Source organism: Eleutherodactylus coqui, chromosome 3 (genome assembly GCF_035609145.1).
Source record: "Eleutherodactylus coqui strain aEleCoq1 chromosome 3, aEleCoq1.hap1, whole genome shotgun sequence".
NCBI lineage: Eukaryota > Metazoa > Chordata > Amphibia > Anura > Eleutherodactylidae > Eleutherodactylus > Eleutherodactylus coqui.
In genome coordinates, this window is record NC_089839.1 from 301,200,800 (window position 1) to 301,223,759 (window position 22,960).

Here is a 22,960-nt window from a genome sequence, read left to right on the forward strand (position 1 = left end):
GGGGCAGTATTATAGTAGTTATATTCTTGTACATAGGGGGCAGTATTATAGTAGTTATATTCTTGTACATAGGGGACAGTATTATAGTAGTTATATTCTTGTACATATGGAGCAGTACTATAGTAGTTATATTCTTGTACATAGGGGGCAGTATTATAGTAGTTATATTCTTGTACATAGGGGGCAGTATTATAGTAGTTATATTCTTGTACATAGGGGGGCAGTATTATAGCAGTTATATTATTGTACATAGGAGGGCAGTTTTATAGTAGTTATATTCTTGTACATAGGGGGCAGTATTATAGTAGTTATATTCTTGTACATAGGAGCAGTATTATAGTAGTTATATTCTTGTACATAGGGGGCAGTATTATAGTAGTTATATTCTTGTACATAGGGGGCAGTATTATAGTAGTTATATTCTTGTACATATGGAGCAGTACTATAGTAGTTATATTCTTGTACATAGGAGGCAGTGTTATTGTAATTATATTCTTGTACATAGGGGGCAGTATTATAGTAGTTTTCTTGTACATAGGGGGCAGTATTATAGTAGTTATATTCTTCTATATAGGGTGCAGAATAATACAAGACTTATGTTTTTATCACCTATAACATTTGCAGCACTTTGGTATATATATGTTTTGATACCTCTGTATATAAAATCACAGGGCTTTTTTTACCATAGACTGTATTACCCTCTGTAAGAGTCCTGGATACATCGGAGTGTGCATGTTAGACGTTTGCATAGCTCTCACAGAGTTCCCCTGACACTCAACTCACATGTATGTTTTCCCGTCACAACAGATTGGGGCCAAACTGTCTTTGGGACCAGTAGGGATCCTTGTCCCTTCCGATTAAACTTTTCTGTTATATCCAGTTGATATTATGATGAGTTGTGCCATATAACAAAATCAACTCTGCAGCATCTGTACTTGTATGACTGGGAGCAGCACATCTGGAGGCATTTAAACCAAGTGCTTTTATGTTTTAGGTTCACTCCTGTGTTAACATTATGCCGTCAATCATTTTACATCACTTTAAACCCATCAGTGCTTTACTTTTTTGTACGTGTCTGATTAAAATTCACATAACTAAATAAAATAGCACAACCGATAAAGCCTGTGTGATCAGCTGTAAAATCTATTTTGCAGCTCAGACGAAGCCTTTGGCAAAGTCAATTTAAACTATCGAACAGAGAATGGCCTATCTCTCCTTCACTTGTGCTGCATCTGCGGCGGTAAGTATGCGGCTTCAGAATAAAAAATATACAACTTGCATGTAAGAAATGAATGTGAAATAAACACATTAAATGGTAGAATGAGCAGAGCAATCTCCTCATTCAGATGAGCTGTGCTGAAGCCTTCCTGCCCCTCCATACAGCAGACAATACAGCCATACATGGTCAGTCCCGGGGTATGGAGATGAAACTAAAAGCTTCTAGACCCCAATTCAAAATGAGTGACAGGCCCCCACCTACCATGTGCTATTGGGCCCCCTCATATACCATTCCTGAATGTGACTGCCTCCTATGCACTTCCTATAGCTACACCACTGCTCGTGTATATGGAGGAGCATAACTGTAAATGGCTGTGCCCCATAGCAAACTTTTTACTGCCCTGCCAAAGCATTTCCAAACTTCATTTGAAACTTTAAGACGGTTGTACCCCAATTGTAATTCATTCCCCATCAACTTGATATCCATATGCTAGGAGATAACTTGTTGATTGGTGGGGAGCTCACCGCTGAGTCTCCTGCTTATCATGAGAACGGGGAGGAGGAAACTGAATTGAGTGCCGGTTGCACAAGTGCACTAGCGCTCCATTCACTTTCAATGGGACAGCAGAGATACCCAGGCAGGTGCTGTTTGGTTATTTCTATCAGCTGCTTTTAGAAGCCACCCCTGCAGTGACAGGAGAGCCGGATACATAGAATGGTAGAGTTGGAAGGGACCTCCAGGTCCTCTGGTCCAATCCCCTGCTCAGTGCAGGATCACTAAATCACCCCAGACATATATTTGTCCAGCCTTGGTTTGAACACTTCCATTGAAGGAGAACTCACCACCTCCCGTGGCAACCTGTTCCACTCATTGATCACCCTCACAGTCTAATATCTAATCTGTGTGTACTCCATTTCAGTTTCATACAGGAGTCCTGTTCTTAAGATCAACAGGGATCTCAATAGTGATACCCCCACCAATCAGTAAGTTATTCCCTATCCTTTGGATAGGGGATGACTTGCAATTGTGGCATAACCCCTTTAAGCTGGACGTTGACATTCATCTGCCGATTTTTGTGGGCCTGGCCAATAATTTTAAGTATATGAGCGCCTCTCTATAAGAATAAGGCTCTTGACTTTCAATTTCCTATTACTTCTGTTCTCTGGGTACAAGTCACCACCAGAACTTTTTTGGCAACAGTTTTCTCCCCCTCTACATTCAGTAGCACACATGTATGCTCGGTCAGGGGTGCGTTGGGCGATATATCTGTTGGCCAAATGAGCTTACAGCAGACAGCTCTATAATATGTAGCCTTCGCGTCCTTTTACAGAAGATGACTGTCAAGCACCTAAGCGCACAACAGTCGTCCCCAAAATTATCACTCCTATGCTTGCCCGTGATATGGTCCTCTCTCTGTGCCCGTCACATCACCACAGGAGGCTCTAGCTCTTTGGCTCATCTTAATATCTAAGCTAATTCAGACCTAGACCAGATTTTCTGGTCCAATAGTTTGGTACTGCACTTCTTCTGCCGCTGTTCCTCCAATGCCGATCCGGCCTGCTCCATTACCCTCCTATTTAACAGTGTAGGCTCTACTCTACTGCTTGTCCAGGTCTTACCACCTCTGTAGCCTTGAGTGATGTCACTACTGCCACCTAGAGGTCACGATTTAGGGTTTTTGGGAGTGTAGACCCCAGGTTGGTTTAGACTCCATAGGATTCTGTGTTCAGATAGTATTATACATTATGTTCCAGCTCTTGTCTTTGATCATCATCCACAAAGTTATGTGTAACGAGGACTATGGGAAATATGCCAGTCCTTGAGGGAGCTGTTATGGTGACCATACTGGCTTTCAAGCATAGGAGGGTGGGCTGAGAGAACGGTGTTAACACATGACGGCAGGATCAGACTACACAGGAGGCTTCTTTGTAGTCTGTAACCACGGAGACACAAAGGTTGTCATATTAGCTGTTAATACAAAATGATAGGAGATTTTTAATCAGTTTTTATTAATTTGCTTAATTCAATATACAACATTATTTGCAGCAATAATAAAATGCTTGCGAAAGCAAACACACCCTGGAGAGTGACTGCAGTCATTGTTCCCCCTAACTTATAGAACCTGCTGAAGTTGCAATCAGGGGGCTAATCCTTCCCCTCCCTGTATATCTAAAATAAAGTTATTGTTGTTGTTAGCCATTTAGTCGTTCACAACTAGAGATGAGTAAGCGTACTTGCTAAGGCAAACTACTCAAGCAAGTAGTGCCTTATGCGAGTACCTGCCTGCTCGTCTCAAAAGATTCGGGTGCTGGCGGGGGGCAGGGAGTGGCGGGGGAGAGCGGGGAGGAATGGGGGGGGAGATCTCTCTCACTCTCTCTCCCCCGGTCCTCCCTGCTCACTGCCGCAACTCACCGCTCTTCCCCACTGGCACCCGAATCTTTAGAGACGAGCGGGCAGGTACTCGCATAAGGCACTACTCGCTCAAGTAGTTTGCCTTAGCGAGTATGCTCGCTCATCTCTATTCACAACCCTGAAGGCTCCCTCCATGTTTTTCAGTTTTGCACAGCTTCTTTCAGTTGTGTGATACCCATGCCAGTATCAGCTCTGACAGTATCGGCCATCATGTTCTTTGGCATCAGGTCTTCTTTTAACAGTGATCTGTCCAAGCATTTTTCTAGCGACTCTGCTCACATCACATGGCCAAAATCTGTGAGTCTGAGCCGGGCCATCCTGCCCCCCAGTGAGCTATCGAGTCTTATACGGTTCAGGACTTCTCTGTTTGTTCTTCTCCCCATCCAGGGTATACGCAGCAGCTTTCGCCGGCACCACAGCTCCAACGCATCAATCCTCCTTCTATCAGCTTCCCTCACAGTCCAGCTTTGACATCCATACATGCCTCTGGGGAAAACGGGTGTTTTGCACTATCCTGCATTTAGTTGTATGCTGATATCCCTACTTTTTCATATTTTGTCCATGTTTAGCATTACACTTCGCCCCAATGCTATCCTACATTTTATCATAGATTTTCCAGCCGGGTCAATATTTGATTCAAGGAAGATAAAGTCTCGCATTCATTCTATAGCCTTGTTGTCGATTTTGATTTAAATTTGTCCATTTTTTGCAGTTGTCACAACTGTAGTCTTCTTTAAATTTAGGCCCATTTTTCTCTTCAGTTTTAATCTTACATATCAGCTGCTTCTGTTTCTGCAGAGTTGTGTTATCCGCATAACGGAGATTGTTAATGCTTCTTCCACCTATTTTCACCCCGATTTCCAATTAATCAATTTTCCACATGATCACTTCCACTTATTGGTTAAACAAGAAGGGTGAGAGGATGCAGCCCGTCGGACGCCTTTGCCGATCCCAAACTAATCTGTGTCCCCATTCTGTGTTCTCACAGTGGCTTCTTGATTGGTATAAAGCGATTTTATCAGCTTGACTAGATGTGACGATACGCCCGGCTCTTGTAGGCTATCTTATAGCTTATCATGGTCGACACAATAAAAGGCCTTGATGTAGTCGATGAAGCTCATGTATGAGGGCCTGCTGCTAAGTCTTTAGCTTTACCCAGAAAGAAACAAGATAGGAAGATGAAACTTTACATTTCTTCCACATACTCTTCACTGATGCCAACACACTACTTACATCAGGATTCCAAGCTCTGTAAGCCTTGCAAAAAGAAGGATTTTGGTTGTGACTCAAACCAGTCATCCGTAGCAGCCATGGCATCAGAAATGGTGTGAAATGTGGTCCCCTTGAGGTGTTTCTTCAGGTTTGGAAACAGATGATAGTCGGAGGCAGCTAGATCTGGTGAATAAGGTGGGTGGTCAACCAGCTGGAAGCCTAGCTCCACCAGTTTTGCCGCTTGTGCAGTGTGAGCGGAGGCGTTGTCTTGCAGGAACAAGATTCCTTTGGACAGCTTGCCATGCCTTTTGGCCTTCAGAGCTGCCTTTAATCGGTCCAAAAGTTCAATGTAATACCTCGCATTGATGGTGGAACCATTTTGAAGGTAGTTCACTAGCAGCATGCCTTCCTTATCCCAGAACACAGATGCCATCACCTTGGTGGCCGAACTTCTTTGGGCGAGGAGAACCACTGTGCCTCCACTCTTTTGACTGCTCCTTGGTTTCAGGGTCATACAAATAAATCCAGATCTCATCCATAGTGACCAGTCGATCCAGGAAGTTCTTATCAGTCTGGAAACACTGACAAATGGACCACCTCATGCAATGGCCTAGGAATGTGGTTGCAAGCACTGGCGTAACTATAGGGGATGCAGGGATGCGGTTGCACCCGGGCCCAGGAGCCTTAGGGGGCCCATAAGGCCTTTCCTCTCCATATAGGGAACCCAGTACTATGAATAAAGCATTATAGTTGGGGGCCCTGCTACAGGTTTTGCATTATAGCCCAGGAGCTTCAAGGTACGCCTCTGCGTTAAGGGGTTAAGTGGAGTTTGTTGCCCCAAGATAAACTTTTGACCCGGGCCCATGAGCCTTTAGCTACGCCCCTGGTTGCAGGCATATAGTTCCTCTGAGCATTCCCTCCACCTATCCTTCATACTCTGTTGGTCAGAAATAGGCCCACATATTCACATATGATTCTGTTGAAATGACTCGGTAGACATTAATAACGTGTGCGCTGATCCAGCTCTGCTTCATTCACAGGTAATAAGTCACATATTAGAACGCTGATGCTGAAAGGCTTACGTCCGTCCAGGCTGACTAAAAATGGCTTCACTGCTCTCCACATGGCTGCGTACAAGGTAACATATAGTTCAATCTCTTATCAACTTGTCTTGGAACAGATTGATCATCGACTTTCTACCAGTTTTCTGGCGTTAATACACGGTAAAATATGCGGTTGGATCTGTACAGCATATTTACGAAGCCCGTATGCAACTTTTTACAGCATATACAAATTTGTCATGAATGGTAGTGAGTCTTCAGAGCTCACCTGACTTTTCTAAGAAGGTCCAACTTGCCGGGTTTCCGACATCCCACAGCATCATGCGTGTCCGCCACTCCATTTATGCGGATAGCTTCAGGACCCCCATCCTTGGGATCGATAATTTACAGCCTATCCTGTGGTTAGGTAATAACTTTATAATGTGGCACAACCCCTTTAATCACTTCCCATACTATACCACCAGGGATGCTTTTATTAACCCCCTTCACTGCCCTAGACCACCAGAGGCTTGGCATTAACCTCCCTAATACATTAGATCATCAAGGTTCATATGGGTATTGACTTATTCAGTACCTAGACCACATGAAAAGCTCTCATTAACCCTTTAAAGGGGTATTCTCATTTTATAAAGTGACGGCATATCCCTGGTATATGCGACCACTTTATGATCGTGGGGGTCCGACTTCTGGCATCTCCAACGATCCTGAGAATGGAGAGATCGAAGTTTTGGTGTGGTGCTCTATTCCTTTATACGTTTTCCCTGCATAACTACATCTCACTTTTAGGCTGGGTTCACACAGGACGGATTTGTGCGGACATTTAGTGCGGAAATTCGTGGCAGCCACTACTCCCAGGATTAGCCAGCCATGTGGACGAGATTTGTCAAAAATCTCGTCCACATGGGACGGCCAACCCGTCGCTGCGGCGCAGATTTCCTAACCACAATAGGTTTTGGGTTTTTTTCCGTTGCGGCCACGCTTCTGCAATGGAAAAGCATGCGACCAAGCTGCTTCAAAACCCATGGCTAAGTGCCGTAGGTTTTGAAGCAGCGTTTTCCCGGCGGAAATCCCACGTTTTTCTCGCTGCGGCAAAACCGCGAGATTTCCGGTGGGATTCCGCCCTGTGAGAACCCAGCCTAATGACGACCAGAAGTCCAAAACGCTGCCCCCACTGACCTTGGGGAAAGCGGGACACAAGGTCCCAAAGTGGAACTGTCCCACCTAAATCGGGACATATGGTCACCTTACATTAGCATTGTGGTATATGTATGCCATCATGTTATACGATGGGAATACCCCTTTAATCACCTTAAACCACTAGAGACATTAGTATTAAAGGACTTGTACCACAATCGACTCTTATGACCAAGACCCTCACTGATCCCAAGAATGGGAGCCCCAAGTCCTGCTCTCCTCCTTGCTGCAGGCTCATTGAATGAAGCGGATGTTGAGCATGTGCGGTGCCGCTCCGTCATCTTCAATAGACTGCCGGAGATGGCTGAACTCTTATACTCGGCTATTTCCATCAGCCAGATTGAAATGAATGGAGCGGAACCGCTCATGTCCGACCGCCATTCAATCTCCACATCAGGTGGGTGCAGCGAGCCCGCAGTAAGGACGAAAGCAGGACATGGGACTCCCATTCTTGTGATCGGTGGGGGTCTCAGCACCGAGACCCCCACTCATCAGACTTTTATCACCTATCCTATGGATAAGTGATAAAAGTCGATTTTGGTAAAGCACTTTAACTCTTTCATTGCTCCGGACCTCAGGAATATAGCCATGTCTCCAAAATTGCATTGGCAGCTATTTTTTGGGTTGCAATGGCAGGAATCCCAGGACCCCAACCCCACATTACCTGTACGACGCATCAGATGCTGATTTTAGGTGGCGTTTCTCTTTAAATCTGTCCGGCATTTTTCAACTTTATGTTTAAATAAGATTCAGGGCACATGGAGACAGCTCATCTCCCGGGGGACCTCCGCTGACTCACTGACATAGCATGCATCACTGAGCCTATAAACCAATTACAGCACCATCTCCCTTATCACTATCACATCTGACTACAGAGCCGCCGCCGCATTTCTATGCCAGTTTAAATGTTTCTTAGACAGTCTAATTCTCTCGCAATTAAGTAAATGGCAGGTCAATGCATCAAGAAAGAAAAGTTTAACAAAACTGCATCCTGTCTTATTAAATGAGGTTCCACTCACTAGTTTTGATATTTAATCAAAATCCAGTTAATCTGCTGCATTATGTTTACAAGTTGCAGCAAACAAGAGGATTGGGATCGGATAAAGCCAAGGCGAAGCCATTGCAGAAAAATGTTACTTAATGCCAAATACAGCGCTCGTGTAATGAAATGGCTAAGTACAGCGCCACCTGGTGGTAAATACGGCACAAGGCCGGATCCACAGCTTCGGCTTTTTATCCCGGGTTTGTTCACTTCAGTGTTTTGTTTTTTTTCCGTTTTTAATGGATCTGTGTGTTTTAATTAATTCATTATTTTTTTATTAAATGGATAGCAAAACTGACCTAAAGCTGAAACAGTCGAAAACCAAAGTGGCCAAAGTTTTTTTTAAATCTCGTTTTGTTGAAACAATCGCAGAATCGAGTCTGATCTGCGGCTGAACCGCCAACCAGATGTGGGACCGGCCTTAGAATACACAGAAGGGTGATAAGACAACATAAAAAGTCGTATCGCTATAATAATCGCTGTTCTCATACAAGTGTATGCTACTGTATATTATGCACACAGTTTTTGCTCGTGTAATACGCAGTACCAATACCCAACTGACTTTTAATTGAACCATTCACAATATACGCATGAAATACACGTGCAGGAAAAAACGTGGCATGTTCTATCTTGGCACATATTACACGAGCATACATGCTAAGATAGTGTATGGGCATTGGCAGCACACACAAGTATGCATGGCCTGCCACAATTGTGGCGCTACAAAGTCGCATGTGGTGCTACAAAGTGACATGACTTTATAGCATCACCTGAGAGGAATTTCGGGGTGGGGGGCTTGGAATATAAGCCCTAGCCTGAAAATAAGCCCTAGCTGCAGTAAAAAAAAATAATAATAATACATCACATAAGAGGCGCTGTCAGCTCCAGCACTTGTCACTTCTTCTCATCCGGCACTCGTCTTTAGTCTTCTGCCAGCCTTTTCTGGATTGGAGGATCAAAATCCCCGCCTCTAGGAAAGGCTGGCTGTGATTGATTCACAAGCACGCTGGTTAGCCAATAAGAGCCAATGCTTGATGAACCAGTAACAGCCATTCAATGAACAAATCACAGACGAACTACATGCTCGTGGACAGGCATAAACCAAAGACTGCCAGGAGCAAAAAACACTCACCTGTACACCTGCACACCTAGCCAGATGGAATAACTATAGAATATACGAGGTATTTGTTCGTATTTTGGCCAAGATACTTAATCCAGCAAGCCCACTTCATGTGTCCTCATTGTCTTGTAGGTCCCAACTCTAACGAGATAACTAATTCCAGGAAACCTGCCTGTATGCGGGGTAATCGTCCTGACAGGGACGACCCTGCTCTGGAACCTAGGGACCTAACTCATTCTAGATGATAAAGGATCCACAGTTCATACAAAACACACACTGAACATGCTCACTCACATTGCATGTTCAGCCACATGCACAGACATGCAGGAACATGACACTGTTATTCATAGTGAACACACTGAAAGCTGCACAGACACACAGGAACATAACGCTGAGCAAACAGAAAACAGACCACCAGCCACAGCAGAGGAGCTGGTATATATGAGCAGCAGAACTGGGGATTGGCCGGCTGGAGAAATCCACACCCAGCCAGCTCAATCAACCACAACTGTGGAGCTGAGTTGCTGGAAAACCATGTAGAACAACAGATCCCAGCAGAATGCTCTAACAGTACCTCCCCTTAAAGAGCTGCCTCCGGAAAAAGTGGTACCTAAAATACAAGTGTATGGTGCAAAACGAAAGAAAATAAAACACATGGGCAGACATACAGAAAAGAATCATACTGTGACTAGCACCAGGAGGCTAGACAGCAGAACTGACAGACCATGGAACAACGAGACTTCGACTAGCACCAGGAGGCTAGATGCCAGAACAGACCAATGAACAACTCTTTGTTCACACAGGCAGATCACAGGGTAAAAGACAGACATAAATCAAACTGACAAAAGACGTATAGGACTTATCCATATGGACCTAGCACAGCACAGGAGCACGCATGGATTGGCTGGCTGGAGAAATCCACACCCAGCCAGCCCAATCAACCACACCTCTGGAGCTGAGCTGCTGGGAAACCCCGTAGAACAACAAATCCTAGCTGAACGCTCCAACAGTACAAAATATCTATGATAATGGGGATTGGTCCAACTACCCATCAGATGCAAAACATCTATGATGTTGGGGATTGGATCCACTACCTATCAGGTAAAAAACATATATAACATTGGGGATTGGTCCAATTACCCATCAGATGCAAAGCATCTATGACATTGGGAATTGATTTGACTACCCATTATTTACTACACATCTATAACATTGGGGATTGTAAATGCTCCCACCCTCACTCTTCAGCTGAAGGACGATTTTTACCTGTGCATAAAATCCATTGTTCAGCTGGAGTGTAGATAACACAGACCACATGCTGTGTTTGCTGTCCATGGTGCTGAATTCTCCATGGGAGTGCTGATTACATTGTATTCAGCAGAGAGCCCTCAGCAGCCATGTGGCAGAACAATAGAGCTGTAATCAGAAAACAGACCACCTGCTGTTCTCTAGATACAGCTCCTGGAGGCTTATTAACATGCAAATGAAGGTGATAAGCTGCTAATGGACATTAGTGTCCATTAGCCGCATATGCAAAACAATCACTCAAAACCTATCTTTTGAACAATTATCTTTCCGTGTAAATGGGCCCTAATGCAGCATTGATGCAAAATGTATAATTGAATGAGTTTGTTAAGGCTCATTTACATGCAACTATTATCGCTTAAACGGTCGAATGACTGAACGAATTGACAACTTTTTTGCATGAAACTACACATACAGATAATGGCTTGAAATTATCTCTGTTTTCCTCATTAGCTAAAGTAAACTTTAGTAGAAGTAGAACTAGTTGTTTGCTCAGGTGGGCGTGTGTTTATGTGAGCGATTATCTGGCCACAAGATTCCATTGTCTTCTCCAGGCCTGAGTAAGGGTCCATTTAGATGGGATGAATGCCGGGCAAACAATGCCTGACACTCATCCCTGTGTGTCCTTGCTCCTGTGCTATTGCATGGGAGCTAGTAGCGCTGGCTCGCTCACAGAGCGGCCAGCAGGGGGGCAGGGAGGCTGCAGATTCCTCTCTTCTTGCTCCTCCGCCCCTCTCCATTGGCCTAAACATAGCGGCCGTTTAATATTGAACGGCTGCTATTTACACTAAACAATCATCGTTCAGCTCATCGTCCATCATTTATGCTGCATAAACGATGGGCGATGAGCAGATCGCTGATCGCTCAGTGTAAATAGCAGCCGTTCAGTATTGAACGGCCGCTATGGTAAGTCAATGGAGAGGGACAGGGGAGCGCGAAGAGAGAAATCTCCATTTATCCTCTACTTTTAAGTGTGCAGTTAAACATTTAGACTGAATCAAGTATATAGAGAAGAAATTAACCCTTTAGGTCCTTGCACACATAATATTCCTCCAAATCAATGGATAGGTCGTTATGGTTGGCTAAGGCTCAAGATACGGGGCACATACTGCGTGACATTGCTGAAGAAGCCTATAGAAGCTCGATCGGGGTAAGTCATATGTTCATAGTACTTACTCAAAAGATACAAAAATCCTATAACAAATAGATATGATAATGAATCTATTGCATGCTCTATCCAATATCTAGAATCAGGAAGTCCTCTATCATCCCACAATGGAGTCTCCAAAGGTAGATCCCTATACCCTGACACATGCTTGGTTAGATCCCATATTCGGATGGCTAATTTATGAATGGGCCATAAATATTTAGAATATATCCTGTGATTTTCCAGAACTGTCCACAACAAGGAGTAGTAGATTGGGTGGTGTTCACGTTTCGTAAGGGTCTATCCAATACCCAATCCGGTAAATATCGTATTTGACCTGCTATATAATATATGTTATACAGCCGAGCGCTCCGAGCGGGGTATGGAGAACAGAGCTGGACCGCTGCATTCTTCATACCCCGCCTGTCATCAGGGAGCGGGATGAAACAATAGTATCAGCTGTATCCCTGATAAGGCTCATCGTCAGCACGCTGAAAGACAATGATGAGCGACGGCTTAACGAAAACTGCAAGATGTCAGTGCAGCTACACACAACGATTATCGCTCAAAAGACGGCTTTGACTCAAACGGAACTGTCTGTCTGTCTGTTTGTTGCCTTTCCACGGCTGAACCGCTGAAGCGATTTTGATGAAATTAGTCAGAGTGATAGCTTGCATCCTGAGGAAGGACATGGGCTTTATTTAGGGATGCGCAGGTGCATGGCGAGGCGGAGCGGAAAGGGGTGCACATCCAAAGCTATGCCTCTACAAATGGGCAGACACGTGGGAGCAGACGTCATTGCCGCACGTATGCAATTATTAAGCGAACAGGTATCTGTGTTGCCAATTGCAACCAATCACAGCACCGCTTTTATTTAACCTCACACGGGTGCTTATCTGCCCATGTTCCTGTCCAATTGCCGGCCATGTGTCCTTTCACCAGCCGGTGCGGAGAGTCGTCCGCACCTGCAGTGCAGTGGTCAGAATCGGGCAGGAACACGGGCTTATCGGCGCCCGTGTGACTGAGCCCTAAGAAATACCAGCCAATCACAGTGCAGCTTTTATTTTACTTCAGCAGTGTAAGTAGTAGTTTCCTTTTGAAAATCGTATTTCCTATCCATTTTTGGTCTTCTTTTAACCCTTTCCAATCCACTTAAGATCTCTTAAGATATTATGATTTAAGGCTGTACAACTCCGATGTTGGAAGACATCCGTCGGGGTTCTCTTACTGCAGTGATGGCGAACCTTTTAGAGACTAAGTGCCCAAACTGCAACGAAAAACCCACTTATTTACTGCAAAGTGCAGCACATCAGGGGGCGGGGCTTATCACGACGTATAATTTTTACCCCCGTCATTCTAAAAAAGGACAGCGCTGTTTCAGAATAGACAGTGTGCGGATTTGGACAGCTTTTTAGATGCGGAAATACTGCAGAATGTCCTCAGTGGAAATTTCTGTGGAAAATTCAGCAGCATTTCCGCAACCAAAAAGCTGTTAAAATCTGCACCCTGTCTATTCTGAAAGAGCCCTGCCCATTCCCTGCCACATGTAAACATACCCCAGCGGTAATAGTGACAAGCCACAGCGGCCCCCACTGTAGTAGTGACAAACCACAGCAACCCCCAGCGTAATAGTGACACCCCATAGCGGCCCCCAGCGTAATAGTAACACCGCAAAGCGGCCCCCAGTGGAATAGTGACATCCCACAGTGGCCCCCAGTGTAGTAGTGACATCCCACAGCGGCCCCCTATAGTAATAGTGACATCCCACAGCGGCCCCCAGCGTAATAGTGACACCCCACAGCGGCCCCCAGCGTAATAGTGACACCCCACTGAGGCCCCCAGAGTAATAGTGACCCACCCTCCCAGCATAGTAGTGAGAAACCACAGCGGCCCCCAGCGTAATAGTGACACCCCACTGAGGCCCCCAGAGTAATAGTGACCCACCCTCCCAGCATAGTAGTGAGAAACCACAGCGGCCCCCAGCGTAATAGTGACACCCCATCGCAGCTTCACGTAGTGAGCTTCACGCGTCTCTTAGAGCTACAGAGACATTGGAGGAATCTTAGGTCCACGAACCCTCAATGCTGACGTCACGCATCTCTCAGAACTAGTGATACATTGTTGCAAGCTCAGGTCCACAAAACGTCAGATGCTGAGCGCCACGCGTCTTTTAGAGCTACGAAGACATTGGAGCCATGTCAGGGCCGCTGGACCTTAGATGCTGAGCGTCCCGCATCCCTCAGAGCTGCCGAGACCCTAGAGCAAACTGTGCAACGGCACACAGTTACCAACACTTGAGGTAGCAGGTATACAGTTTTCATCCTGGGCAGCTGTATGTGGCATCCTCACGTGTATACCACCCACAGAACCTTTATATCCTAGCAGAAGAAGACAGGACCAAAAACGCACAGAACCGGCGAACATTCCTTTCACTATTTCAACTTTTTCTGTTTCAATATACAGAAAAACATAGATTAGATTAAAAAAATACAGTGAGAAAAACGGAAAACAGACGGAACAGAACTGGACTGAACGTACCTGAAGCTTACCAAATCCCATGGAAATCAATAGATAGTAAAGCGGAACCGGTTTTTCCATTTTACTGCTCCTCTGAGAACGTAAGAACGAAAAAAATTCACGCCCCTTTCCGCGGGTCCAGTCTATTTTGGTTGTTTAAAATAATGGAAACGCTGTATCCACCACATGCCGGACCTGAATGGTGCCTATTGGACCCCACTGACTATAACGGAGTCCATCAGAAATAGCGCAACGTGCTCCAATTACAGCCTTTGGCGCAGATCCGGTAGGATTTCATGCCAGATCTGCGCCGGGGACTGTGAATGGAGCGTCCGCCCAGATGTAAGCCGGCCTGACTTAATGAAATCCTTTGTATGTATTTCAGGACAACTCGGAGTTGCTTACCGCACTGCTGCACGGCGGAGCAGATATTCAGCAGGTTGGCTACGGAGCGCTCACCGCCCTTCATATCGCGACAGTCGCAGGAAATCATGAGGTGATTTAATATTTTGGTGATAAAAGATAATTGACTCTTATAATAAAATGTATTTATGTTGGATCTGTTAGGGTCAACCAAGGTGATTACAAGAACGAGTGCGCTGCAGCCCCTTCATCAGGTACCAGAAGAAAAAGTGTGCTGGTGACTGATATGCAGACTTTATTATAACCTACTCAATGAACCAATCACATCCATTCAATGCGATGCTGTGATTGGTTCATCGAGCGCCGTGGCTCAGCCAATCAGAGCAAACGTTTGCTGGACATAGCATTTTCAAATGCCATTACCAGCAAGCGATGCTCTTTTGGTGCTGAGGACTGCACGGAGGCCTGCCGGAGACCAGCAGGAGGGACCGGGACGGCTACTGCTTCAGGTAGTGTAGCTAGGGCTTATTTTGGGGGTAGGGTTTATATTTGAAGCCCCTTCCAAAAAAATCGGAGTATGGTTTATTATCGGAGTAGGTCTTATTTTCGGGGAAACATGGTATGGCCTTGGAACTTAGTTACTGGTTTAACGGCTGTGCGGAAATCCTAATGTTTGCCCAAGAACTAAAGGTGGCACCACACAAAGAGGAGCCCAACCAAAATCTTATTACGCTAGCTATGTTAAAGGCAATATACAGGATCAGGAAAACACTTTTCTTCTTGTTTCATAGAGCCCATCGTCGAAAAATCAATATGAAGAGCAGACGGTGTGCCAGCCGGGTACAAATTCAATTTTTGAAGTTTAATTGGCGCTTAGCAATAATAATTGTAGGTATTTTGGGCAGAAAATGAAAGCGCGCCGGGAAGGTGAAAGGTCATCTATTTTTTTTCCTAAAGAAGCAGAAAGAGAAGCATCTCATTTGTCAGTATGCGGCGTGTTCCTCGGAGATACCCGCAGTCTCAGGCCCTCGGATTAAATCATGTGGAAGTAAACAAGACCCCAATTGTGACCCGGACCCGGAATGCTTTGCCACCCATAGAAATTGATATAGACTTCTATTTAAAAGCAAATGCAGAGGTCATCACTTTCCATTCTCCTCTAAAAGGCTTCACTACACTTCAATATATTTCAGCATCTCAATTGTTTGGCTGACGTCTTGTAGACTCATAAATCCCTCCAGGATTCCCATCGGAGCGGCAGAGTATTGTTTTCAGGACAAATGTCAGATTTGAATACTATTGCTGAAAATGAATAAGCCTGATCCAAACGAAATAGGCAAATTACCATGAGATAGCAAGTAATATACCATTAAAGGGGTTGCCTCAAGAAGCTCTCTCCTCTCCAAGTGTCGTATTAGGAAAGAATTCTCTAATTTGAGACCTCCTTCTATTAGCCAAACTCACTAAGCAAGAGTGGCTTTGGTTCTGGAGGACTCAGTTCTTCCTTCTACTGTGCGATCATTTGAATAAGGCTCTTGTAATACTACATTTGTCCTGTAGTGGCCGCTGCAGAGGAAGTGTACGGCCAGCTACAACTTTGGCTGCTGATTGAATCCGCTGATCACCAGGATCAGAGGTGGATTTGGCATTGGGGAAATTCCAGTAGGCCAATCATGATGCCAAAGAGCAGCGGTGCCCAGGGCATGCACCACTGCCAACTGTATCCGGGTCCTCAGAATGCCGATACAATTGACTACAGTCAATTTCCTGCTCCAACATTCACACTGCTGTCAGTGGCTTGGCCCAGGAGCATAGAGGACAATAAAGGGCATAGCCTGGAGGTGTGTGGTGTGTTTGACAGTGGCAGGAAGAGGAGAGGAGTTTTGGGGCAGAGGGTAGGCAGAAGAGAATAGGCCCCATCAAACTGGTTGGCAGCAGGCTAGGGGCAACAATGCTGTGAGGGGCAATAGGGAATAACATTGATGTGTGCAGGGTTCTGATGGGGCAGTATTACGGTGTGGGAGGTACTAGTTCTATGCATGACACAGAGGGGGCATGATTATTGTTTTGTAGGGGCAGAAAGGGGGCACAATTATTGTGCAGGGCTAAAGGGGGCACTGTTACAGTGGGGAGAACACAATACAATGGGGGCACTATAGCAGTGTGGTGAGCATGACAGTATGGGGGTACTAAGAAAGCACAAGTACTGTGTTGGACTAAAGGGGCGGCCCTGTTACAGAGTAGATACCACTATTACAGTTGGGGGGGCATTACAATATGGGGGGCACAATTACTGCGTGGAGCTACCTGTTAGAGTGTGGAGAGCACTATTATAGTGCAGGGGGCATTTTGGTATTGGGTCTCAGTTACTGTGTGGCTCAGAGTGTTAAGGCAGCAGAATGCAATCCTAAGCTCTCGCTAACGACCTGAAGGTTGCAAGTTCAATCCCCGCTTGGTTCATGTAGCCGGCTCAAGGTTAACTCAGCCTTCCATCCTTCTGAGGTCGGTAAAATGAGTGCCCAAATAAGTTGGTGCTATAGAAATAACCAGTTCTTCACCTACTATGTGGGGCTAAGATCAGCTCTGTTCCAGTGTGGAGAACACTATTACAGTGTAGTGGTCAATACAGTATGGGGGCCCACTTACTGTGTGGGGTACAAATGATCCTGATCATTGTTTACAGATCCTGCTGACAATTTGGAGCCACCTATAATACATCTGCCCTGGACGCTATCAGCAGCTTCCATCTCTTTTGTTTAGATTGTGATGGGATAATTAAGTCCTAATTCAGACTGTGGTGGCAATGGTGAAATGTGTGTGTGTGTGGGGGGGGGGTTCTTGAAATTCTGCTTTGCGTCCCACTTGTAGCCTTCAGCCCTTTTCGTCTTCCCATTTTTTAAATCTTGGCACAATATCGTGACATTCATAGTAAAGTCATAAAGGGTCGCAATGGAGGAGGGACAGAATTTGCAAGCTAAGCATAGTTCATTATTTTTCATTTTCAGGGGATAAAATAGTTTTAAAGTGGTATGCCACATAAGTGAGATGTTGTAGCTGAGTCTCCCACTAATAGGACCCCTATCTATCACGAGAATATCGGACCTTAGACCCCCCCCACCCCCCCGCTCATCGAATTAAAATAGTCATTGGCATCCATTCTTTCCACACTGTTTCCACTCAATCTGATGCAATTGGTGGCCTTATTGCATCAGCAAATGAAGGTTTGAAATTCCCTGTTCTCCTAATAGGTGGGAGTCTTAGTAGTGAAAGCCTCACCAATTAGACCAAATCCCATTGAAATTAATAGATAGTGAAGCGTAACCGGTTTTTCCATTTTACTGCTCCTCTGAGAACGTAAGAACGAAAAAAAAATTCACGCCTCTATCCGCGGGTCCAGTCTATTTCGGTTGTAAAAAAAAAAAATGGAAACGCTGTATTCACCACATGTCGGACCTAAATGGTGCCTATTGGACCCCACTGACTATAACGGAGTCTATCTGGTTTTTGGCATTCTATCATTTTCGTAGAAGAAATAGCGCAGGTCCTCTTGACCTCTTTAAAGCAGTTGTCCAAGATTAGAAAAATATATCCGCTTTCTTACAAAAATAGCGCCCCATTTATCCACAGGTGGAGTGCGGTATTGCAGCTTAGCCCCTTTCATTTCAATGGAACTCTGTTGCAATACCAGACACAAGAAGTGGGTCGCTGTTTTTCGAAGAAAGCTGCCATGTTTTTTCCCCTTTGGATAACACCTTTAAAGAAATGGTTATGTGTCTTGAGGTGGGGGATCTTCTTCCCGGATGGACCCCCAAAATCCACTACATAACGCCAAATGCTTGTATCCAAAGTGTCAGTAATCCTATGGAAGTGGCATCAATCTACCAGGAGTCTCTTCACACAAGAATGATGCCCCCGTCATAGTAACATCAGGGGGTGTATAAAATAGGTCATTACTCGGATTTCTTGCTATTTTCGCACAGTCTAATGTGATGTCTTGAGTTGTCAGTGTCGCTGGATGTGCCCACACCAAGCCCCATTTACACGTCCGCCCACCTTCCTCCATGTTGGTGGCGCACTTCACTCCGCGTTCGTCAGATCATTTTATCTTGTTGTTCACGGTCTAATGGGTGAAATATTTGACTCTAATCGACTTGTATGAATCAGTCGTCGGCATGTTTACATCTCTTCATCCTTCTGTCGTTCCTCTACTTCTCCTCTTTCTTGTTTCCATGCTCAGGCTGTGGACATTTTATTACAACATGGGGCGTATGTCAACGTACAGGATGCCGTATTCTTTACCCCATTGCACATCGCCGCATACAACGGCCACGAGCAGGTGAGATGGGTTAACTTGAGTCATCTGCAGGACATAAACTGACGTGAACGGAGATGTAGCAGAGCTGAATGTTTCATTGTATTCTATGAGATGCATTCAAGTTCTAAGGTTTCCTAATTTTTTTCTAAAAAAAAAAAACAACTGACCCCAGAAAGCTGAAACTATTATCACTTCTCATCATCATCTCCCCCTTGGCATACACATCTTTCATAACATTGATGGCATGGCTGTTTTGCCCACTGGAAAATCACTGATACAAAAGTGTCATGACCGGAAAAAGTGTGACCATGGAGAGGGTCCTTAATCGTTGGAAAAAGTCAAAAATTACTAGGTGCAAGCTCAGATGAGTAGGGAACATAAGGAAGCACTTCAGAGCTGTTGTTATGAAGAAATCCTGAAGAAGGGCCGCCCGATGAGTAGGAGCGTTGTCTTGACGGAAAATAACATGTGCAGCCTTTTATGGACATTTTTGCAATGCAGGAAGGAACTTCATCAGAACATCTTCATAGGATGCAGCCATCACCGAAGTGCCCCTTGGAATGCAATGAGTAAGGATTATGGCTTTGTAATCCCAAAACATGGCACCCATAATTTTCTCAGCCCTAGCGGTAACCCAGAATTTGGTTATGGTGAGTCAGTGTGCTTCCATTGAGCCAACGGATGTTTGGTTTCAGGACGGAAAAATGGCATCCACATCTTATCTATTGATGGAATGAAGGCATCATTCATTCCATCCTTACGTGTAAAGATGGCCTGACACATTGCCAGGCGCGTGGCCTTGAATCGTCGGTCAACATTTGCTGCACCCACCTTGGAGGAATCTTTCTGCATCTTCAGGTCTTCATGCAGGATGGTGTGCACAAATCCCACAGAAATACCGACTTTGCAGACAATGTCTTCCAGAACCAATGGGCGGTCCTCCATGACCAGTTACTCCACTTGTGTAATCATGTTGTCCAACCGGCTGGAGCGTGGCTGAGGCTTCTGTGCTTCGTTCGCACAAGACATTCAGCCTTCTTTAAACTGTCGCACCCGCGAATGCACATTTTTCACGTCCATGACACCCGCACCATGTTTCACTCAACTGACGATGAATGCCGATGGGTGTTACTCTACGCAAGTGAAGAAAACGAATGATTACCCGCTGTTCTTGGAATGGGAACGTTGCCATTTAAAGTATTGAAAACTCTTCTATCTCCGGTCACGTGGGTTCTGATTGGACGATGCTGCCATCTGTCTTACTCATCCCCCAAGAGTGTCCGCGTCTTCTAAAATATGTCCCATGTTTCTATTTGTGCCTGTTTTTGACTAAATAATGAGGCGACCTTAGAACTTGAATGCACCTCGTATAACACCAGGAGCAAACCATTTTTCATTGGGGTTTCAAAGAGTGTTGATGTTCACGGTATAGACTGCAAAATGCCTTCCCATCCAACAATACAGGCACTGTCCAGGGATTCATGGATGACTGGTAACAATAGTCACTGGCTAATGCTCCTTGTCATGTGAGGAAAAAAGTTAAAGGAGGGTTAAAAACATAAAAGGTATGTTTAATTTTCATCCATCTAAATTCTGTACAGGAGTCATAACTCCGGTTCTCTCATCTGCTTTCCTTCAAACAGCCCTAGAGTTACATGATAAAATTATGTTCACCTGCAGCCACCACTAGGGGGAGCTCACTGCATAGGGACTTATACAGCTCCCGGTATGAAGCCACATGATGATATCTCCTCCTGGTGGCAGCAGAGGGAATCTTATTATGTCACTCTGGTTCTCATAAAAGCTTCAGAGGGGGCTACACAATTCGTGAATGTTAAGAGGTTTTTGAGTTTAAGTAACCATCTGGGTTCTGGACAAAATCCTGTCCTGGGATCAGAGGAGGAGAGGGGTAGATTACCTGCAGTTGTTCTTCTCTGTCCTTCTTCCTATCCACCAATTTCAGGTCTTATTTTCATCCATCCAAGATGGTCAATAAAATCTTCAGACTATAATTCCCACAGGGTATTGCTAGTGCTATATTACCAATACGCTATATCTGCTCTCTGATTGGCCAGAGTGGCTCATGTGATCAGTGCTCACCAATCAGAGCAGTGCACAGTGTGCATTAGGTAGTTAAAAAATTGCTGCAGCCATCCTAGACAGACGAGAAAAATGGGCCTGAAACTGGTAGGTGGGACGGGCAGCAGAGACCAACAACAGAAGGTAATATGACCCCACTCCCCCTCCGGTACCAGGGCAGAATTTTGTCCTGAAACTAGGGGTTTACTTTAAGGGTATGTTCACATGGTGGCCTCGTTCATTGTTTTCAATGGGGACGGAAAAAAGAGTGCGATGAGAGGTTTCCTATTGAAAACAATGGGAAATACTTGCCGATCCTCTTTACTTCAGGATCGTTACTTCCCTTAAGAGATGGAGGAGCTTTTGACATAAAAACGCCTCGCATCCGCTGCGACATCGCACATTCCCAAGCGCGATAACAGCTGATGAATGAGCAACCTCTCGTTCACTACCTGATTGGCTCTTTTATGCTCACTGATCGACAGTAAAGATAAACGATCCTATTGGCAATTTTTCGTCCCCGTAAGCCAATTCTCAGCCCGTGTAGAAAAAAATGAAACAAGCGCCAATCAAGAATAAAAGGACCGTAAGACATCGGTCATCTTGTACCAAACCTTTTCTGGGGTCTGTGCACATTGGCTACGTTAATAACAATGGTGGGTTTTGGGGGATTTTTTAGGTGCCCCCTCTCTATCTGCCCCTGAGGGCAGATCAGCTCCATGTTAGTCCGCATCTACACGGGCTGATAGCGAGTTGCGTCCGAGATATTTGGGCCGGCACATGGACACTCCTCACGTGATTTTCTTGCCCATGTGAATAAGCCCTTAGGACTACTTATTGGTCTGGCCACCATGTAATATTACATTTGGTCTGCTGCCTCAATAGATATACGCAGCCGGCTCTCATTCACTGAGAGCAAGAAGAGCTCCTCAAAATGGCGAAAGAAAAAGTATTAGGAAGTTCCAACCAGAAAACCCTTTTAAGGGATTTTTCGCTGTATGAAATCTACAATTTTTCCCTGTTACGTGGCAGGTGACTCGCCTCCTCTTGAAGTTTGGCGCAGATGTGAACATGAGTGGAGAGGTGGGGGACAGACCCCTGCACCTGGCTTCCGCCAAGGGATATCTCACCATCACAAAGTTACTGCTGGACGAAGGCACCAAGGCGGATGGTAAATGCTTTTTAATTGCTTTGAGTTTTGTTTTAGACTACACATTTGATTAAAGGCGGGACTGTCACATCCTCGTGTCCGCAGAGGCCGGCTGCATAGCTGTCAGCCACAGCCCCACTGACACCACCACTCTTCTTTTCTTCCCACGTAACCCTGGTTCCCTTTGATTGGGCTCCCAGTGTTTTGAGTGTGTCAAGTGGGCAGTTCCCACCTCTCATTGTCAATCAGTGACATTAAATGTGATTGACACTTAGAGGCGCAGACCGCCCACTTGACACTTTCAAAGTGCCAGAAGCTGAATCTAAGGAGATACGGTGCAGGGAATGGGAGTTGACAAGGAAAAATGGTGAAATAGTGTTAGTTGGGCTGCAGTTGTAAAGTTATGTAAGTGGCCCCGCTAGCAGGAGGACGTGATGGATCCTCGTTAAATAATATATAGCCAAGGTGGAAAACCTCTGTTGTGGCTACCGGCCACCCAGCTGGCGCCTTGCGAACAGAGCTGAGTACGGTTTCTGTAGCTCTCACTGAAGTGCAGGCGGTCGGGACAGAGATCTGGGTTTTTCCATCTCGGCCATGAAAAGTCGAGGTGCAAACACCCCTTTAATTTCCTATTCCTTACCTGGAAGCCATCAGCAATCATGTGATCTACTTCCGACAGATCTTACTACAGCTTTGTTTTTACTCTAAGGCCCCCGTTACACGAGCGTAGCTATTTGCAGAACAATGATACTTTTTTGCAGGCGCATTGGTGCATTTTACGGTCCTTTATTTGCCTGCAAGGCATGTTGATTTGTGCCCCGCAA

The 22,960-nt window shown here is 45.3% G+C and overlaps 1 protein-coding gene across 1 annotated transcript in view; it reads left to right on the forward strand.

The window, feature by feature from the left end:
* LOC136621924 (serine/threonine-protein kinase TNNI3K) overlaps window positions 1-22,960 on the forward strand; it is a 328,182-nt gene that overhangs the window by 78,745 nt on the left and 226,477 nt on the right. The window contains exons 5-9 of the mRNA XM_066597788.1: window positions 1,155-1,240; window positions 5,884-5,981; window positions 14,615-14,725; window positions 18,830-18,928; window positions 22,019-22,157. Of these exons, the coding sequence (XP_066453885.1) occupies window positions 1,155-1,240; window positions 5,884-5,981; window positions 14,615-14,725; window positions 18,830-18,928; window positions 22,019-22,157 (533 nt within the window). The remainder of the gene's footprint in view (window positions 1-1,154; window positions 1,241-5,883; window positions 5,982-14,614; window positions 14,726-18,829; window positions 18,929-22,018; window positions 22,158-22,960) is intronic.